General features: G+C 39.3%; 1 protein-coding gene across 3 annotated transcripts in view; it reads left to right on the forward strand.

Annotated features, from left to right (window-relative positions):
• Positions 1-19,032, forward strand: part of plxdc2b (plexin domain containing 2b) — a 460,874-nt gene that overhangs the window by 294,074 nt on the left and 147,768 nt on the right. For all 3 annotated transcript variants that reach the window (XM_073054624.1, XM_073054625.1, XM_073054623.1), the window contains exons 5-7: positions 318-440; positions 1,776-1,894; positions 2,969-3,068. In XM_073054624.1, coding sequence (XP_072910725.1) covers positions 318-440; positions 1,776-1,894; positions 2,969-3,068 — 342 coding nt within the window. The remainder of the gene's footprint in view (positions 1-317; positions 441-1,775; positions 1,895-2,968; positions 3,069-19,032) is intronic.

Here is a 19,032-nt window from a genome sequence, read left to right on the forward strand (position 1 = left end):
AAGCTCCTGATTATTTCCAGCCTTTTCTGTTCATATTTCAGATTTCTATCGTATACTTTATTTACCCTTTTTTTTAAAGAAAGGAAAACATGAACGGGATAACACATAGGCCCAAGATATTTATGCCTCAGAGGAATAACAGTTTGTTACAAAGCTGAATTTCTGATAATTTACTTTGAGATCTTCATTCCTTTTGGTGAAGAGAAATTCTTCATTAAATATTTAATGAGCCTTGCATTATTTATGTCCTTCAAAATCAGGAATCATGATTCTTCTTGGATATTGGATCTCATTTCATATGATCTCCTCTCTTGTAGGTTTTATCTACACAGGCGAAGTTGTACACCGCATGTTAACAGCCACTCAGTATATTGCGCCACTGATGGCCAACTTTGACCCAAGTGTATCCAGGAATTCAACTGTAAGATACTTTGACAATGGTAATTACTGATTTTATCAAGACAATTTATATGATCACAAAAAATGTATTTTTATGCTTTCCTAAAATATGTTAAGAAATGCATTTTCTATGTTCTAAGTACAAGTCATTGCCAGAGTCCGGTGATTACTGTTAACATTTTGCATCAGATGTTGGTCAGCGGGCACCTCTCGGGCTAGATTAGAACAATCACTGGCAATTCCTATAAATGACTGTGCTGAATACTTGCAATCAACGATGCTGAAAATTGGCAGATCATCTCTAATGTTAATGTATAGCAGTCTTTGCAAATGCTTGTCTTTCTAAATTGCATAGCTGAGATTTCTGGAATTCATCAGGGCACAGTGGCTAATAAATCTACATCAAAGGCTATTTGCTATCATGAGTGACCCTTGGGCTGTAAAGGTTTAATGCTACTTTTGTGTTATTGTTAGTTGTGTCAATTTACAATCCTCTGACAGTGAGGCAGCACATATCAGCCTACATCTCGTTCTGTGTCATTATGGGTTGAATAGTAGAAGGTATAGTGGCCAGCTGATAAACCTTCTTAGTAATATTTGAATTAAACTATATTTGCCCATACCTGTCATTAACATGACAAGGTGACCATTGACCAGGCACATAACGAGACCAGACAAATCAACAGCACAGCTTCAGGAACAGGACAGAAGCTGGATGTGGTGACAATTTTACATTTCTTAACAGATTAAAGTCTTTCAGCCATGTAAGAGTATGAGGCACTGTATTCCACAACCAACAATGCACACCAGTTTAAGATTCAAGAATCTCCAGGGTAAAAGAGTCTGTGATTGAAGCAAAGCTGTGTCATCACTTAAGAAAAGGTTGAATAGTTGGTTCAGATAAAGGATACGGTAATTATCATTACTGCGCATTTGGAGGATACACACAAGCGCTAATGATTTGAACTGAAAAAATTGTGTTACTGATGTAGTGTATATAAGCAAATGTTTCCACTGTCACCACACCAAATGGCACGGTGCTCTGCTATCAATCACTTCACAGGCTTTAAATTTGGTGAAAAACAATAAAAAGAATGCTTTTAATCTAACTGACAAAGAAATAGAAAAGCTAGAAGCAGTACTACCATTGTCCCCAACTGCAGCCACCAGGAAAAATGATTTTTTGTTAGTTAAAAAAATCCTATTTACAAAATGTTGGGAAAATGTATGAAATAAATAGTTAACAATCTTGTTTTTCCCTGGGTAACCTGGTCTCGCTGTACAACAAGCAGTGTTGTTGAACAGATTTGCTTGAACGTGCTGCAAAGCTAAAGGGCCTTGTTTGAACTAATGTATTGTTTTATTTGGATGTACAGGTACTGCTCTGGTAGTGCAGTGGGACAATGTCCATCTGCAGGATAACTATGATTTAGGAAGCTTTACCTTCCAGGCTACCCTACACAATGATGGACGAATTGTCTTTGGTTACAAAGAGGTAAGTGTTTCAGCTCTAGGAAATACTGAGTATTGGTATATTTGAACGACTGTTCATTTTCTGTGGATGGTATTTATTAACCTCAAGAAAAATGTTTCAAAGTCAGGTAGGAATATGTGAACAGCTCTTCTAATTGCGGCCAGACATTTTAAGTAAATGAATTTTGACAAATCGGGGTTTACTATGATTGGCCTTTATTGATTTAATGGCTTGGATGTACAAACATAATGTGACTCCTAGAACTGGGTGGTGCAGAAGGTGTGGGTGGAGGAGCTGCCAGAAATTACATGCCACATTCTAGATGTGATGAAATTACATTTAATATGTGACCATTCTATTGCTGTTACATTTACTACCTGCAAAGAACATTCTGAATCTGGCAATATCTAAAGTAAGAATGACAAAGAATTTATATTAATTTTTCTCAGTGTTTTCAAGGAGGCGGAGTAAAAAGAAGACAAGAGATCAGTACTGCCACTTCATTAAAATTTGCCATTGTCTTATGAGATTTCATAGTCTAAGACATGCCAAATGATTTGTACAAAGTAAGCTGACATGTTGTTGCATCTTTCCCATCTAATGTCTCAAGGAAAATAAAAGTATATCTCCTACCAGTTGTCAAAATTCAGAAAAAAATGAAAAATTCTCATCTCTTTGTTTTGCATAGAAAGTGGCTAATCAATTTCAGCACTAACCTTTTGTAACATTTTTATCAGCTGTATTTCAATTCATTTATTTTGCTGAAATAAAGAGTTCATTTTATGAATCAATCATTCGCTGATGAGTGTAAGCTGCACATGGGCGATTATGATATTGAAGATGATCTCTGGAGATGCTATAGATCAGAATTCTAATACTTTACATATTTGCCAGAATATTACAAATGCAGTAATGGTTTCTGGAAACAATTGCAGCAGGATGACTAAAATATTTTTATGATTTAGGGTGTCTTGCATCTTGAAAAGAAAAGATACATTGTCATTAAATGTTAACCACTTGTTACCAATAGCAGTGAACAGTGAATTACTAGCATTTATTTCATAGAATTGTAAATGTATTAATTTTTTCCTCCAGATACCTGTCTCTGTGACGCAGATAAACTCTGCAAATCATCCAGTCAAAGTGGGACTCTCAGATGCGTTTGTGGTTGTCCACAAGATCCAGCAGATTCCTAGTACGTAAAATTATACTCATTCATTCAATAAACAATGTGTAGTGCCAGCCATAAAGAGGAGCTTTCAGACCATTCCCAGATGGAAGCTTGTTTCAAATTCATTTCATAACATATAAGTTCAGTAGTTACAAAAAATATTACATCAATTTGGTTTAGAATGTTGTCGTTCACTTCAATTGCTTGCATGATTGTTTTTTTTCCTTTCCCTTGCACATTCGTTGTCAGTCTTTTTTCTCTAAATTGGTTCTTTCGGGTTTCTTTTTTTGTGGCTACCTGTCAGCAAACAAATCTCAAAGTTGTGTATTTTGTACATTCTTTGATAACAAATGTACTTTGAATCTTTGAATCTAGAAGTTGAAATATAGGCTTAATTTCAGAAATATTGAATATGTAGATATACTAGTGGGATAAAGTTTATTGTTCTACAAGTAACTTATGCAGTTTTGCAGATGTATAAAAGGTGAGGCTCAGGTTGATAATGGAAATCATATATAATCAGTAATGTTAAAGAAATAAAATTCTGGTATCAGATAGCAAAGAGCCCTTTGGCCCATTATATCTGAGCGTGCTGACAATATTTTTTTCTGCTGTGTTGATTGCTTTTGCGTTTCTAGCTGACTGGTCAGGCAAGCTGCAGCTGATATGGATGCTAGACAAATGATCAGGAGATACTGAAACAGTAGTGGTCTCAGATAGTCACAGACTACATTGAGTATACACACAGAATGGAATATTAGCCCATGCAATGATGATTAAACTCTGGCTAGTCAATGCTGTTAAATACATTTGGCCTGAACAGTTCCAGTGTCAGCTGTTCTTTAAATATGAGTCTGCCTGGTGGTTTCTTTTTAGAGATGTTAAATCAACCATAACCCTAGTCAATTACTGTCAGATTGAAATTAAAGTCTAGTCACCTCAGCATATTTGTAGATTCATTGAAGTGCTGAGAGAATATCAATTGCCTTGCTTTTGTCTGATGGTAATGCGGCTTATAATTTCTATTGTCTTATTTTTTATTGATTTGATCTTGATCTTGCTGGGTATTCTCATGTGAGAAATTTTCCCAGAGAACATATCACTCTCAATAATGTATATAAACTGCCTATTTTAAATGGATGTTTTGCCAAGGAACCTCAAATTCTTTACGCATGTGTGAAAATTGAGCATGTAGCTATGATTAGCTGATAAGAAATTCTTAAAGATGTACAATTGCATAGTAGAACAATTGTAAAATTAACTTAATTAGTAAAAGAAAATGAAAGGGGATTGATAGGAGTTCATTTACTTGACCCCACTGATATTCTTGCTTTAGTTTTAATCTATTCAGTCATTGCACAACCCTAACTGTTCCCTGAACTGAATGGCCCTTTAAACCATTTCCCGAGACAGTAATGTGTCAATCATGTTGGCACTCTAGGAGCTGCATCGAAGCCAGATTGAGTGAAGATGGCAAATCTCCTTTGTAAATGATACTGGTGAATAAATAGTTCTTTTTAATGGTCATTTACTGCTCAAAGCTTTCATTTCAGTTATATTAATTACCTAAAATTAAACTCTCCAGCTGCTATGTTTGGATTCAAATTCACATCTCTGGATCAAAATCCTGACTTTGGATACCAACTTAACTACTGATGCTATCATTATTTAAATGATAGTGGTAATTTAATACCAGGTACCAAAAATGGCAATTAGCTTTATTCCTGAAGTATGTCATCAGTGCATTCATTTTCAATCATATTTCTACATTAAATGGATACTTATACAATACTTGTTTGATAAATGTCCTTGAGTGGTAGACAGATTATATCACTCTCCTCATAGAAACTTCTTTATTATCATTCAATCTGAGAACATAAGAACTGGAAAAGAGTATTTTGTGCCTTGATCCCATCCTTCCATTAATTAGATTATGATAGACTTCATCACTCTTCCACCTCTTTTGTCTGGGACTTCTTGGTTGTAGACTCAGCTGCACTCTACTATTGGAATTTTACTAGTGATGCTCCGCAGGGGTCAGTGTTGGACCTGCTTCATTTTATGCTGTATATAAATGATTTAGATGATGAAATAGATGGCTTTGTTGCCAAGTTTGAAAATGATAAGAAGATTAGTGAAGGAGCAGGTAGTGTTGAGGAAATGGGTAGGATGCAGAAGGACTTAGACAGATTAGGAGAATGGGCAATAAAGTGGCAAATGAAATATAATGTTGGAAAATGCATGCTCATGGACTTTGGTAGCAGAAATAAATGGGCTGACTATTTTCTAAACAAGGAGAAAATCCAAAAATCTGAGATGCAAAGGGATTTGGGAGTGTTTGTGCAGAACACTCTAAAGGTTAACTTTCAGGTTGTGTTGGAAGTGAGGAAGGCAAATGCAATGTTAACATTAATTTCAAGAGGTCTAGAATACAAGAGCAAGGATGTGATGCTGAGGCTTTATAAGGCACTGGTGAGGCCTCACCTTGAGCGTGTGTACTGCTTTGGGCTCCTCATCTTAGAAGAGATGTGCTGGCATTGGAGATCATCTCGAGGAGGTTCACAAGGATGAATCCAGCAATGGAAGGTTTATCATACGAGGAATGTTTGATGGCCTGCACTTGCCGGAATTGAGAAGGATGAGGAGGTATCTCATTGAAACCTTTCAAATGTTGAAAGGACTAGACAGAGTAGATGTGGAAAGGAGAGTGGGAGAGTCTAGTACAGCCTCAAGATAGAGGGGCGTCCATTTAAAACAGAGATGCAGAGAAATATCTTTAGCCAGGGAGTGGTGAATTTGTGGAGTTTGTTGCCACATGCAGCTGTGGAGGCCAGGTTATTGGGTGTATTTAAGGTAGAGATTGATAGATTCTTGATTGGACATGGCATCAAAAGTTACAGAGGGAAGGCCGGTAAATGGGGTTGAGGAAGAGCAAAAAAAGAATCAGCCATGATTGAATAGCGGAGCAGACTCAGTGGGCAAAATGGCCTAATTCTGCTCCTATATCTTAAGGTCTTATGGAACTTAGTCCTGATTCTGAATTAATCCTTGTATTTATTCCACTTCCTGATTATCATTTTATATTGTGTGCTGCACACCCTGTAGTTTCATTTCACATTGTGCACTGTACTCTGCAATTCTTGCTTAAAATATCATGTTTATCAGAACTTTAGTGTACATAAAAGAAAAGCATCTGTTTATGTTACAGCTATTAGATTCTCAGGATGTTCCAAAGCACTTTACAGATCATTGGAAAAACAAAATAAGATGTAAAGATGAAATTACATAACTTGAGCAATCCTCCTTAATTCAGACTCTCACAGGAAATGCTAATAACATGGTTAGCAGGTTGACAACAGATCCATCAGTACTTGGATTGCATGAACTAACTGAAACCTGTAAGAAAACAGGAGTAAATCCAGTTAAGTTTGCACACTTTTTTAAGAGTAAATAGATACAATTTGGAGGATTGGCAGAGGTCTCAATGGAGAAGTCCAAGCTCCTAAGAAAGTATAGTTATCTGAGAACTGTCCATGATCTCAGTAAAAACAAAACAAGGTTTAAATTGTTATTTCCATTGTGATCCTGGCACTGAACTCAAGTGTTATTTCACAGTCAAAGGAGCTATCTGTTGCTAGATTAATCTAATGAAGTCATAATACGTACCACCAGCATACTAAACATAAACATTGTGGGAATCACACGGACAAAAAATGGAACAGTTTTCCAGCAACCTACCTGTCACACATAAATAAGAATGCTTGTGCACAATTGAGCAAGAACTAGACTTTGAAAAAAACATGGAGTATTACATTGGTGATTACCTCTATTCTTTCCATCACCATGTGTAGGCTACTGGCATCAATAGGTTCGATATTGTCATTTAAAGTAAAATTGGATAGGTATATGGACAGGAAAGGAATGGAGGATTATGGGCTGAGTGCGGGTCGGTGGGATTAGGTGAGAGGCACGAACTAGAAGGGCCGAGATGGCCTGTTTCTGTGCTGTAATTGTTATATGGTTATATCAACCTTCAAACACAAATTTTCATATTGAAAATTCACATTCCCTTTCTTCAAGCTTTACATGTTGCTCATACATAATCTCCTGAATACATCCACCAAAATCACAAGATCACCTGCTTATACATTATGCAAAAGCAATAATCCATTCCCTACAAAATCTTATGGATCGTGGCCTGGAAAGTCCTGTGTGCCATTTGGGCAGACTCTCCTATCTCTGTTGACTTTGATTCTAATGCTCCAATTTTGAGAACATATTTTCCTGCAGACTCAACTTTTTTAGTCAAAGTATGCTGGTCATTTCCTCGACTTGATTTTCTGTTCTTATTTAGTCTTCACACAGACGCACTGTTCTGTCTGCCATAGGGTATGACCACCAATATCATGGGCCACTCCCTCTGGTCAGTTTTCACAAGTGCATCCTTTTATTCCAACCTGTCCAATTCCTACTCTGCTTGACTATTAGCAGTGTACAGATCTGAATTGGGCTTACAGTAGTCCAGCTTTACATCTGCTCTGTTGCAAGCATGCATATATCTTGTTATGTTAGCATAGTCTTCTAACAGTTCATTTTGATATCACAAAATATTTTGTCAATCTAGCTTGAATTGTCTCACAAAACTCACACAATGGAATAGATAGCAATGAAGTTTCACATGATTATTTCTATATTCTCCACTGGGTGGTTCAGTTGCCATCTTGGTTGTAAAACTTCATCTGGGAAAGTTTTCAATAGGACTGTTTTCCTACAATGGTACCCGTCTCGTCTTACCTTGAGTCATTATTGTTCTATCTATGATAGTATCAATTTCAATGTCAAGCCGTAGGTTATTAACCAACAGCTTTTCTTGAAAGTCTGTCTGCTTGCTGCTGTTACTGCTTCTGAGACAGATATTGTAAATATTGAATACAGACCTTGTGCTTCCCTGGCGTATATGATGGCACAGTAGTTTTGTATCATTGAATCAATTGGGCCTTTAAAAGGGCCGACGGAAAAGCCAGGAAACCTAACAGTGAGAAGGAACCCGTCGCTGCCGCTTGTCTTTCCTATATTTCCTTGGTTTCTGCAAGGACCACTGGGGTCCAGAAGAAATGCTGGTTTAAAACCATCCACATACCCATAAGGAAGCACATATCACAGCATGTGCAGGTCAAAGTGACCTGGGACTCAGAATGGCTGACGTTTACAGAATTCCCTGTGAATGTGGAGCAGCATTTATCAGCCAGGCGGGACGCAGAGTGGAAGCCCACATCATGGAGCTCAGGTGATGTATTCCTTTGGTTACCTGGAACAATCGGCGGTTGCAGAACATTGCGTTTGCAATGGCCATACAATTGACATTGACTGCATAAAACTATAGTGCTGCACCAATGGCTTTTGGGACTGCCTGGTGAAAGAACCCATTGAAATAAACCAAGAGGAAAATAATTTTAATAATGAAATATGAACTGCAATTCAATTATAAGCAAGGTGGGACAGCAGAAAACTGATCGGATGAGTACTACCAAATCATGAGGGATAGACAACGGGGGTGTAAACGCCACCGGACGAGACAAGACCAGGCATACTCCCCTGATGAAGATGGCAGAGTTTGTCATCAAAACATTGGTTAAAATTGATACCTGTCTCAGCTGGAAACTTGAGAAGATTTTACTGTAGATGTTGTATAATTCTAGTTCGTCACAGGCGGAATGAACTTCAAACAGCAAAGTTTTTTATTGTTATTATGAATTATCACTGAAATTGCCTTTATCAGTTCCTTTCTCTTGGATCTGCAGTTTCTCGAGCTATGATCATTCTGTTAACAGCTGAAGTACTTGACTGTGCTAAAGTGATCAGTGTGTGTCAGCCATTGCAATAATAGCAGAAGATTGAACTGGTTTAATCACTGTGCTGTAAGTAGTGAGTCCCCATGCATCGGACTTCTCGATCCTAACCTTCAGCTCTTTATAATGGCTTTGAATTATAAAGTAATTTTCAGTTTTTGTTAATTAAGGTATTTTGCCCCTTCATGATGTCAGAAGGTTTGTCACCATTCCATGTTTCTTTACCAATTTCTATTAGATCAACATACCAATTCCATTTCTGCCACATTAGACACTCACTAATATGCTTACTAACAGAACCGCTTTATGACAGATGCCGTTGCATCTGAGATGCATCTGGCCCTGACACACCTAGAAAACAAGGATATTTACATCAGAATGCTGTTTCTGGATTTCATTTCGCATTCAGCACAGACATTGGTTAACAAACTCCTACTCCTCGGTTTAAATACACTACTGTGCAACCGGGTGTTGAACTTTCAAATGGACAGATCTCAGACAGTCAGGATGCACAACCGCTCCTCTCTCCCCATTATCGCTAGGGCTGTGTGCTGTACATTCTGCTCACACGTGAGTGCACGGCCATACACCCAAGCAATCATAGCATCAAGTTTGCCAATGACATGACAATGGTGGGGCTAATCACCATCAACAATGAGATGGTCTATAGAGAGGAGGTGAAAGAGCTCAATCCCTGATGGCAGGCAAATAACAATTAGTGTCAACGAGACAAAGGAGATGGTTGTTGACCTCAGGAGAACCCACACGTTTCACACTGCCCACTTGATATCGATGGCACGGCATTGCAAACTGAAAGTACTTCCAAACTCGTGTGTGTGGACATCACACACAAAATCTCAAGGCCCCAGTGCACATCCTGAACAGGCAAGAAGGTTCCTCAACACCATTAATTTCTGAAGAAGCTGAAGAGAGCTGGAATTTGCACATGCATACCTATGTCCTTCGGATGGACAGTTGAGAGTATCCTAACAAGCTACGTCACTGCTTGGTACGGTAACTGCACTGCATTGGACAGGAGGACTCTACAACAGGTTGTCAAAATTGTCCAGTGCATCACCAGCACTGGCCCAACCACCATCGAGGACACGTATACAAAAAGGTGCCTGAAAAGGGCCAGTAACATCATGGAGGATTCCACCCACCCTGCTTATGGACCAGGTTTTGTCCCACTCCCTTCAGGAAGGAGTAGCATCCACACCAGGACCACCAGACTCAAAAACAGTCACTTTCTTCAAGCACTGAGGCTGATCAACACCTCCACCCACTAACTCCAGCACTACTTGATTATTTCCCATCAGTCACCTCATGTACAGCTTTGTGTCATTTTGTGGTAATCCGATCAATCTATTTATATATACAGTCGGCCCTCCTTTTCCGCGGATTCCGTATGTGTGGATTCAACCAACCGCAGATTGGGAAAACCTGGAAGTTCTCTCTCCAGCACTCATTGCGTGAGCATATATAGACTATTTTTTCTTGTCATTATTCCCTAAACAATACAGTATAACAACTATTTACATAGCATTTACATTGTATTAGGTATTATAAGTAATCTAGAAATGACTTAGAAGTACAGACCGTCCCTGGGTTATGAATTAGTTCCATTCCTGAGTCCGTCTTTAAGTCGGATTTGAAGTCGAAACAGGTACATCCGGTATTATTTAGCGTCAGTTAGTCAAACGTTTTTCTTAGTATATAGTACATATTTTACCTTTCTATGCATATAAAACACTTAAGAAACATACGTATTTCAATAATTTAACCACTGTGTTGCTTACTAATAATTGTAGCTTTCATTAGGGGTAGGGCCTTTCACATGCTCCATTAAAATTGTTCCGATTGTTGACTGACTGTAGCCTAATGCTTTTCCAATGACTGATGGCATTTCACCTCTTTCTGATCACTTTATTACTTCCACCTTATTTTCAATCGCAATCATTATTATTTTCATGAACAGAAACACTGTGGATTCAGAGCTGCACCGCCAGGTCCTAATGTCCACCGCACAGAGACATGTTAAATAAAGTCCGGGGTTCCGCTGGGTCCTAAAGACCACCTCACTGATACATGTTAAATAAAGGACTTGAGCATCCGCGAATTTTGGTACCCGCGGGGGTCCCGGAAACAATCCCCCAATAAGGAGGGCCGACTGCACTACCTTACGTATTAATATTTATTGTGGGTTTTTTTTATCATTATGCTCTTTATCTTTTATGTTTTGTATTGTGCTACATCGGATCCAGAATAACAATTTCATTCTCCTTGACCCTTGGTGTACAGGAAATGACATTAAACAATCTGGAATGAGGAATACTGCTTTTGCACACTAGCTTATCTCATTATTCTGGGCTATCATAATATCATACACTCAGAGTCGTACAGCAGAGAAACAGGCTGTTCAGCTTGCTTTGCCCTGCCAAGCATCTCTACTACTCCTATTTGACTGCATTGGGTGCATATCCTTCTATACCTTACCAAATGAATCAATTCTCTCTTTCAATATTCGCAATATTGTTCTCATTAAACAATTAATTTCGACTGGTGGCACAGTGACAGCAGTGTCGGACTCCGGAGCAGAAGTTCCTGGGTTCGAATCCAGTCGGGCCATTCCCAAGTACACTTTCCATTCGTGCCAGGTTGAGTGTTGAGCTTGCAACTCGACCTTGTAAGATAAAGAAAAATACTGCAAAATATCTGTGTGAGGAGCAGCGCACCACACAGTCTTGTAAGGCATGAAAATGCCCGACACTGGCCTCTCAGGCCTGAGTCAACGTCATCATCAAACAATTAAGATGTCTATTCATTCAATATATACACTGAAGTCCTTGTTATCCACTCCCATATCCACACATGGAGGCTTTGGATTAATGGAATTCCATGTGATTTATCACAGGAATACACATACAATACAAAAACATTTTGAATGAAACATAGTTACCTAAAAGTTTCATCTGTATCAACCAACAATTCCAAAGAAAAGCTACCTGATCCCATTTTGTATCACCCAGTTCCAGTATGTTCTGTAATAGGTACTGTAATATGGACATAGTAAGACATTTGTTTCCAAGATAGAAGATCTAATCTATATAATCGCAGTGCCTTTGTGGTTCAGCTACTGAGTGTTCTGGTCGTTGTAACATTATTACCCAGCAGTAGAACTCCTGAACCTCTTACCCAAGAGGATCACTGTATAACCTTGCATATGGATACAGTACATTGAATAAAATAGAGCAAATCCCCAATTTACCAAAGGTCACATTACAAAGAATTCCAGCGGCAAAGGGTACAAATACCATTGCGGGTTAGATTCTGTTGGGCTCAAGTTATGCCCTGTGTTCGTTTAGGAAGAGAGACAACCAACACCGGAATATTACAAAACTTGGGTTTATTGCAGAATCCGTAACTGGCACAGCGAATCGACGGAGTCGCTGGAGAAGGCGCGTTTCGACCTCCCCTTACAATCTGCTCTTATTTATATCCCTTTTCCCCCCAGCACAACCCCCCGCTACATATTAGGTAATATCGGGCACTTGTGTCCATCTTATTGGCCCGCAGCCATATGCTCACGAGTTACCTGTTTCTTTTGTTTACTGAATCGCGTGACACTAGTAGTTTCGATGTAGCGGGGTCCCCAGTTTCGCTCACCCCCTCCCTCGCATTCCGGCCTCCTACTATTACGTGAGCCACTCCTGACCTGTAATGGCGGTCTCGAATTAACCCTAACATTAATCCTAACACTTCCCACCAGATTTCTCTGTCTCTGCTTTCTGCACACGGGGGCTTATGACAACATTTCAGCTGCTGTTCCAGCTGAGATTGATTGTCTCAATGCAGAAGGTAGACTTTTAGCATCAGTGTCTCATTTTGCTTTATATTCACCTGCACTCCATGGTCACTTTATTAGGTACCTCCTGTGCCAAATAAAGGGGCTACTGGGTGTATGTTCATTGTCTTCTGCTTCTGTAGCCCATCCACTTCAAAGTTTGACATGTTCTGCATGCAGAGATGCGCTTTGCACTCCACTGTTGTAACAACTGGTTATTTGACTTCTTGTCAGTTTAAAACAGTCTGGCCATTCTCCTCTGCCTTTCTCATAAACTAGACATTTTCTCTCAGAGATCTGCCACTCAATGAATGTTTTTTTTTAATTTTTATGCCATTCTTGGTAAACTCTAGAGTCTGATGTGCATGAAAATCCCAAAAAATTAAAGTTTCTGAGATACTCAAACCACCCCTTCTGGCACCGACTGTCAGTTTACGGGGGAAGTCACTTAGAACGCATTTTTTCTCCATTCTGATGTTTGATCTGAGCAACAAATGAACCTCTTGACCATGTCTGCATAATTTTGATGCATTGAGTTATTGCCACATGATTGGCTGATCAGATATTTGCATTAACAAGTAGGTGTATCTAATAAAGTGGTCACAATGTGTATAATATCCAGCAGTCATATGTACCTGAGAAATGCATGAGTATCACAGTAATGGGAATTTGCATTCATTTAACGCCTTGCCATCTTTGTAAAGCACTTGACATACTGTGATTTACTGTAATTCATACCAGCTCTTTCACAATCCAGTGTCTTCAATGAGAAGAATGATAATCACAATTTGTTTTTGGAATGTAATCAAACTTCCTGCATTTCTTTGATGTTACTGAGGGAAGCTCAAAATTACTACAGAATGGGAAAGCAAAACCTGCCAAGAAATAGTATTGTTGATGAACACATTTTAGCACAAGTTCAAGCTGAAGCAAAATGCAGACTAATGATTTCACTTCAAACTATATTTGAAGATAAGTTGGAAGACAAAATGAATTTCAGTATAATTTTAAAAAATTACATTTTGAAAACCCTTTCATGACCTTGTGTTCTCTCAAAGAGAATCACAGCCTACAAAGTACCTTTGAAGTGTAGGTACTATTATAATACAGGTCAATCAATTTACACACTGCAAAGTCCCACAATCACAAATAAGAAAATGCCTAATAAATTATTCTAGTAATAGCAAGTGAGGGATAAATATTGACTACAATACTCTTACTTGTATTACAATTCTGTGCTAATGGAAACCAGACGTCGAATCTTGCCTGAGACGTGGGGAATTTGTGAATGTGGTCATTTCCAGTATTCCCCATTCAGATGCTAACACACGGGCTCAATAAATAATGTTGCTGTTGTAGATTTATTAGTCAAGCTAACAGAGAATAACTGGCAGGTTCAATCAAATGTAGTTTTGTGAAAGTTGGGAATTTTGTATGCATAGGAATTAAGCAAATTGTGGGGGAATACAGCTTACTTTTGAAAGTAAGTGTAATTAAACAGCATTATATGAAGAAGGAAAATGACAATTATTAGTTAATTAAAAGATTAAAGCAGCCAAGTGTTAAGTTCTGAGCTGAGAAAGCTGTAGGTTTACATAGTTAATAAAATAAATAGACCCCAACAGGCCACTGAATTTAGATCTTGTACCATCTGATCCTCAGTATTTTCATGATGGGAGACTTGTCTTTGGAAGTAACTAGACTCCCTCTTGTTGAACTGGTAGCTGGTTCCTTTATGCTCCTTGCACCCACATATCCAGGAAAAACCTTAGAGCCAGATTTTAAAATTGGGATAAAAACTGATTTCACAACATAGCATCTAAGAGCCTATGTTGTACATGAACAGCATTTTACATGCATTGGTCAGATTCAGGTTCAGAATTCTTTATCAGATATACAATGAAACACACAGTGATATGCATTGGTTGTGTAACAACCAGGACACCTACCCAAGGATGTGCTGGGGGCAGTCTGCAAGTGTCACCTACATAGTATGCCCACAGTGTTCAGCAGACAACACAAGCAGTAGCTACAAAACCAGACAGGACAGAACAACAACAGCAAAGCAAGCCCCTATCCCATCCCATCCTTCCCACCCTCACACCTAAACAGGCCTCCAAGCCCAGGTCTGGCCTCTTCCTGATCTTACTCTCTGTCCCCAGATTCTCTGACTCATAGACATCTGGCCTCCAACTTCAGATTTCATTCCAGGACTTGGTGGATCACAGGTTTGATATTTGAACTTCGACTTCTGGCTTTGCATTGACCTCTGATCCCACTGATCTAGGCCTTCAGGATTTCTTAAGGCTTCTACTTTTGGTTATCAACCTTTGGCTTTGCCCTCTGGACATCACCAGGTTTGACCTTTGGGCCTCTACTTCTGGACTTTCAAGGACCTTTGACTCTGGTGATCTGGGGGGCAGCAGTGTCACCAGCCCTCATAACTCCCTCCCATAGCTGAGACTCTGAACCAGGACTAAGTCATCCCATAGTTAAAAGACTTTTAAAATTTATTCACTTTTGACACCTGAGAATCGCAGGCAGGAGCAGTGTTTGTTGCTGGTCTGCAATTATCCTTGAGAAAGAGATGCAAAATTTGAACCTCTGCAATTCCTCTCATACTATTTTTGGATAAAGTGTTTTAGGATAACATCTCAGCATTGCTGAAGGACTGTATGTGTGTTTCCGAATCAATAGGTCATATTTAGAACATAGACCACCACAGTATAATACAGTCTCTTAAGCCCACAATTTTTAATCTTCTCTAAGATCAATCTAACACTTCCCTCCTACATAACTCTTTAGTTTTCTAATCTATGCACCTATCTAACAGGTTGTTTTTTAAATATCCTGAATGTATCTGCCTATACCAATACCCCTGACATGGACTTATTCTCTGGGTAAAAAGTGTACCTCTGGCATCCCTCCAACCCCATACTTACCTTCAAACACCTTAAAATTATACCCCCTGGTATTGGCCATTTCCACGCTGGGAAAAAGTCTCTGGCTGTCCACTTGGTGTATGCCTCTTATCATCTTGTATACCTCCATTAAGTTACCTCTCATTCTCCTTTGCTTTAAAGAGGAAAACCCTAGCTCACTCAACCTTTTGTCATAAGTCATTCCTTATAGCCTGGACAACATTTTGGTAAATCTTCTCTGCACCATCTCAAAAAAAGCCTCTACACCCTTCCTTAAGTGAGACGACCAGAACTGAACACAATATTACAAGTGTGGTCTGACTTGGTTTTATAGAGCTGCAACATTATTTCACGGCTCTTGAACTCAATCCCATGGATTAATGAAGGCCAACACACCGTACGCCTTCTTAACCACACTATTAACTTGTGTGGCAACTTTGATGGATAGGTGGATCCCTCTATTCATCCACACTTCCAAGAATTATGCCATTAACCCTGTATTCAGCCTTCAAATTTGACCTTCCAAGATTGAACTCCATCTGCCATTTCTCGGCTCAGCTTTGCACTCTGTCAATATCCCGTTGTATCCTATGACAAGATTCTACACTATCCACAACTCCATTAACCTTCATGTCATCTGCATACTTACCAACCCAGCCTTCCACTTCCTCATCCAAGTCACTTAAAAAAACAATTACAAAAAGCAGGGTTTGTGGAACAGATCCAAGTGAAGCATCTTTGGTCACTGACCTCCAGGCAGAATACATTTCAACTACAGCCACCCTCCGCCTTCTATGGGCAAGCAATTCTGAATCCACACAGCCAAGTTTCTCTGGATTCCTCCTGACTTTTGAATGAACCTACCATGGAGAACCCTATCAAAACCCATATATGTTGCATTCACTGCCCTACCTTCATCCATGTGCTTTGTCACATTTTTAAACAATTCAATCAGATTCATGAGGCATGGCTTGCCTCTCATAAAGCCATGCTAACTATCCCTAACCATGCTATGCTTCTCCAAATCATAACCACAAGAGATTCTGCAGGTGCACAAGATCCAGAATAATACATACAAAATACCGGAGGAACTCAACAGGTCAGACAGCAACCATGGAAAGGAATAGAGTCGATGTTGTTTCTTTATTCCTTTCCATAGATGCTGCCTGAGTTGCTGATTCCTCCAGCATTTTGAGTGTGATGCTTCTTCAAATGCTTGTAAGTTCTACCTCTAAGAATCTTCTCCAATAATTTGTCCACCACTGAAGTAAGACTCACTGGTTTATCATTGCTAGCATTATCCCTATGCCTGTTCTTGAACAAAGAAATTACATTTACTACCCTCCATTCACTTGGTACCTCTCCTGTGGCCAGTGAGAATGCAAAGATAATTGCAAAAGGTACAGCAATCTCTTTCCTTGCTTCCTGAAATAACCTGGGGTGTATCCCATCAGGCCCTGGGGACTTACCTATCCTAATGTTTTCATAAGTTTCAGCAATTCCTCTTTCTTAATTTCAACATATTCTAGCATATAAACCTGTTTTACACTGTCCTTGTAAAGTTCAAGTTCACTCTCACTGGTGAATACCAAAGCAAAGTATTTATTAAGGATCTCCATTTCCTCCTTCAAATTCAGGCACACTGTATGTTTCCTCTTCTATCCCTCATTGGTCTTAACCTCAATAGTCAGCATCCTAAATTTCATGTACACATAGAACACTTTGGGGTTTTTCCTCAATCCTTCTTGTTGATGCCCTCTCATGCTCGATTTTAGCTCTCATAAGTCCTTCCTGTTCTTTTGTAACTCTCTAGAGGCCTGGCTGATCCTTGCTTCCTAAAGTTTATATAAGGTTCCTTCATCATCTTGACAAGTTGTTCCATGTCTCTTGTCAACCATGCTTCCTTCGCCCTGCCATCCTTACTCAGAGAGGAGAACCTGCTTCCCTTTGTCTTATTGGTGGTACATGTTTGGGAGTTGATAACAGAGTAGCCCTGGCACTGTATTCTACTGTATTTTGTTGATGGTATACACTACAGCCACAGTGCATCAATGATGGAGTGATTGAATGTTTAATTGTTCTTCACATAGTCTGTACTGGATGGAGTTGAGCTTCTTGAGGGTTGTTGATGCTATACTTAAGTGGAAAGTATACCACCAAACTCCTTGGAGTGGCTTATAGCTAATGAAAAAGCATTGGGGTGTTTGGAAGGATATTGTGTGCCTTCGGATAGTGAACTCTGACCTAGCAGAATGGATAGTAGTTAGAAAAGTAACCTGCACTGAGAAATTTTTGCATATCTGGGATGATTGATCTCCAACAATCACGAACTCCTTCCTCTGTACCAGATCTGACTTTGTTCATTGGGGTGTTTTTTCTTGATCCTGTTGGCATCAGTTTTATAAAATCCCTTGTTGCCATTTCAAAACAAATCCAGACTTCTTGGTTCTTGGATGGAGCAATCTGGTCTGCATGGATCATTGGGCTAAAGGGCTTGTTTCTGTGCTGTAATAAAATGAAGGGCAGTGACTCTCGTCTCAACCCTGTAATTCAGTTCTGTGAGTTTTATTTGTACAGGGGACGCTAAGGATTTGAATCTGAGTGGTTCAAATGCAAATTGGGAAGTGCAAACTGGGCAACAATGAGCAGGTAATTTTTGATGATTGAGAGCAGACCAATTAGACAGTAATTAGTTGGAGTGAATTTGTCATGCTTTGTGTAAGTAAAGCATATCAGGCAAATTTCCACATTGGCACATAGATGCCAGTGTTGTAATTGCACCGGAATAGTTTGGCAGGGATGCACATAGTTCTGAAGCACAGGTCTTAACTACTTCAGCTAGGGTAGCGCTGATCCCATAGCCTTTATGTAGCCACAGACATGATACCAGAATGGTATGTTGCCTCCCAGCCGCTAGGGTCAAGGATGTCATTGCACAATCTATGAACATTTTGGAAGAGAAAGGTGAACTAATTACTTAGAGGAAAAAATAGAATAAATTTTCTATGGGTAAGACCATAAAATACAGGAGCAGAATTAGGACAGTCAGCCCATTGAGTCTACTCCACAATTACATCATAGCTGATTTATCTCAACCTCTCAACCCTACTCTCTTGCCTTCTCCCAGTAACCTAACACACCTTAACTCATCAAAAACCTATCAACCTCTGCTTTAAGTATACTCAATGAGCTGACTTTCACAGCAATATATTCCACAGATTCAGAACCAACTGGCTAAAGAAATTCCTCCTCACCTCCGTTCCAAATGGACACTTCTCTATTCTGAGTCTATACCCTCTGGTTCTGGACATCCCCACTATTAGGAACATCTTCTCCACATCCACTCTATTTAGACGTTTAAATGTTCGATAGGT

Source organism: Hemitrygon akajei, chromosome 8, assembly GCF_048418815.1.
Source record: "Hemitrygon akajei chromosome 8, sHemAka1.3, whole genome shotgun sequence".
In the NCBI taxonomy this organism is placed as follows: domain Eukaryota; kingdom Metazoa; phylum Chordata; class Chondrichthyes; order Myliobatiformes; family Dasyatidae; genus Hemitrygon; species Hemitrygon akajei.